General features: G+C 41.5%; 1 protein-coding gene across 1 annotated transcript; it reads right to left on the minus strand.

The window, feature by feature from the left end:
* Positions 1–250: 250 nt before the first annotated feature.
* Positions 251–2,552, minus strand: surf2 (surfeit 2). Its single transcript, XM_079289544.1, has 6 exons — positions 2,403–2,552; positions 2,126–2,277; positions 1,862–1,965; positions 1,259–1,450; positions 971–1,104; positions 251–856 (listed from the first exon to the last, which is right to left on the minus strand). The coding sequence occupies exons 1-6, from the start codon at positions 2,475–2,477 to the stop codon at positions 767–769; spliced, it is 747 nt and encodes a 248-aa protein (XP_079145670.1). The 5' UTR covers positions 2,478–2,552; the 3' UTR covers positions 251–766.
* Between the last annotated feature and the right edge of the window lie 652 nt (positions 2,553–3,204).

Raw genomic sequence — 3,204 nt, forward strand, 5'->3', positions numbered from 1 at the left:
ACTGTGTTTGTTGTTATGCACCGTTATATTAAGGCAAATTCTTTATTGTGTGTTACTTGACAGTAAACCTGATTGTCAAGCATTCTAATTATGATTATCATGAATACATCTGAATTTGACTGCCCTTTATGGAAATATGAAATAATTGAATGTGTAAATGAATGAATGAACAAGGCAGTCCTTTTCACACAGGAGCTGTAGCCTACAACTCAAACAGATCACACAACAGGTTTTAACACTTTATGCTCACACTGTTTAATTTCTATAGATGAATAATAACTTGAGGGAAAACCAATATGTGTCTTGGTAATGTGTTGGGGAAGTGTCATTTCTCTGACACTCTGGAGGTGAGAACAAGATGTTCCCTCATTCAGGGTTTTAGTGATGATGGTAATCACTGTCCAACACCGTCTGTTCCCAATTTCCCATACTTAAGGTGTACAGTTGAAATCGTGTGAATATAAAAGCCACAGCATACATTTCAAATCATTTTCATACTCAACCTGTTGATTAGTGCATCGTCTCTCTGGTGGAGAGAGAACTCATTTTCTCGTCTACAGAGATCAAATCACTTTATCGCCTCTTTGGAACATTGCAACATCACAACTTGGCAAACGGACAATCTTTCATATGCTGAAAATATGACAACTCTACTGGATGTTCACCAGGTCAGGCTGGCTCAGACAGGAATACTACTCCAAACTTAGAAGCTGCTCTCTGACAAATTACCAGTTATAAAAATACTGTATGAACGCAGCTTTGCTTTTTACTTTCCATTTGCAATTTTTTCATATCTCTTACGCCCTGATTTCCAGTTGTTTTTTCTGAATTTCTTCTGTAAACCACCGCCCTGTTCCTGAAAAACATAAATATGATAGCATCAATGTCAGTCATGGAAATACACATTTCATAGGTGCCAGCTATTTTCATCGATTCCACATGAAAAATGTGATTTCATATCAATACAGACCTTCTTCCGTTTCTGCAGCACCTGCTCATCCACTTCCATTTCCTCCCCTTCATCGGTCTTGAAGTCGTCTTCCCCCACATTTCCGTCCCCCGCCATACTTTCTTCAGTCTCATTTTTTACGGTGAACATAGTCACTGTGGAAACACATGGCACAGCAAAGTCAAGCTGCTTTTCTACAAGTACAAGATAAACTTGGTTTTGCCCGGAGCGAACCATCATGACATGCAGTCGAGACATAATAAAAAAGCGGACAGGGATGTCGACAGTGTGTGCGCTCGGGGCACTGACCAGGGTAGAGGTCACTCATGCTGTCTTCTGAGTCGCTGTGGTCATCGTCGCTGGATGAGGGTTCCCACGAGTTGCTCCCTTGTTTTGAGGGCTTCCCCCGACTGACCTCTTCTCTGGTCTCTTTGGGCCTTTTCTGTTTCTGTTTCAGTCTGGCTGGAACGAACTCTATCCCTTGCGTCACACACTCTTCATCTAGAGCAGGAATGAGACCGTCATGTCAGTGATCGAGTTGACGGTGTGAATTGTCCAACTTATCTGCGGTGGACATGGACTGCATGGTGATAATACTGATGGAACATTGTAAGGGTTTCCGATCTGTGTGAAAACTTCATGAAGACTACTGTTAAGTAATATTATCATGGGAAAACTGTTAAGAAACGAAGCAATACTTCATGTCCATCAGTATGAAATCAAAACTCTACGTGACTAGATAACTGCCTGGATGATAGAAAAAAATTCAAAAATGTGTTTGAAAATATTGGTGAAGCACATTTAGAACGATTATGTTCAGCCGGATATACATTTTTACATCCACGAGATAGCTGTGATTTCCTTCCTGACAAAAACAAAGTGCCATGCATGTAGAATAAGAGATGCACTGACATTTGGTGAGGGCTTTCTTGAAGCGTTTCCCATTGACATGTCTCAGGACATGATGTGGCTGCCGGTTGAGGTGTCTGAGGGTCAGTTTACAGAAGAGCTGCTTGCTGGAAAAAACAGACAAGAGACAATTACACCAGTGCAGATTAGCTTCACACATTCAGCCCATTTCCGAGTGAGTCATTGTGTCATTTCCTGAACAAGCATCGCCACTGTTGCAAGTAAGATAAGGAAGGTGTTTCTCGTGCAAAGTGAGAGTCTCCTTACGGTTGTTTCGAGCTTTGTACAACGTGAGGTTCATACTGGCTGTAGTTGAACTCTGCTGCTACACTCAGTTTCTCATATTTCTTCCCTTTAGTGAAATTATGTAGCTCCGTCAGGTTGCATGGCAACTCGTGGCCATTCAGAGTACATTTGATCTGAAAATGAAAACAAACAATTTGACAGATGACCATGTGGCCAGTGCATGGGTCGTGTGATAAACTAGCAATACGGCTAGCACAACAGTGCGTTTCGTGTAATGTGATGTTTTTAGCTCGCTGACCTTTTTGTCGTCTGTAAGCTGGAGAAAAGGGTGGTTACGAAGAAACGATTTGAGGTCCGCGGATAATTCGTCCATTGCGTAGAAACACTTCAAAACAGACCTTTCAGTGTGTTGATCAGGCCCACCCGTACAGGAAATGACTACACGTGGGTCGTTGGCGCAGACTCTGTTGCATGATATGTTAGCGCCATCCACTGGCCAAAGGAAAAAGGGTCACATTAAACGAAATGTTCAAACAACACCCTGAGTAACGTTAAAGCTCGGGGTTTACAGCAATGCTCACAGGGAAACTAATTAAATGAGTAGAAAACTAGTATTATATGACTGGATACAATACATCTGCTGTTATGGAACAGACCCGTCAATGCATGCTGTATCTGTCGCTATTGTGACAATAAACTGAGTAAGTTCAAGTGACTATAGAGTGCAAAAATAAACTTTAATTGGTTTATGTCAGGCGCTAACAAGTCAGCTGACTGACATCAGCTGACAGCTCGGAAATAGAGAGCAGGAAAACTACAGAGGGCCCGCTTTGGTCGTATTTTCAGGACTTTCACTTACAATTAAAATGTTAAGCATATCTGAAAACGGGCACCAGTAGTAGTAATATAAAATAACGTTTTGAAGATTATTTGAGCTGTAAGATTTAGGATATGTTCACCACTAGCCGTCGTGATTTCTGTATAGAGTGAGTGTTCTTCTTACTACAAGGCATATCTTTGCTGCGAAGTTAAAACCCCGCCCACATATTTCCCATGATGCATCACTTCAGTAAACAAACACCTGACTGTTAACCAATGAC

The sequence above is a fragment of the Melanostigma gelatinosum genome (assembly GCF_949748355.1).
Source record: "Melanostigma gelatinosum genome assembly, chromosome: 18".
NCBI classification, from domain to species: domain Eukaryota; kingdom Metazoa; phylum Chordata; class Actinopteri; order Perciformes; family Zoarcidae; genus Melanostigma; species Melanostigma gelatinosum.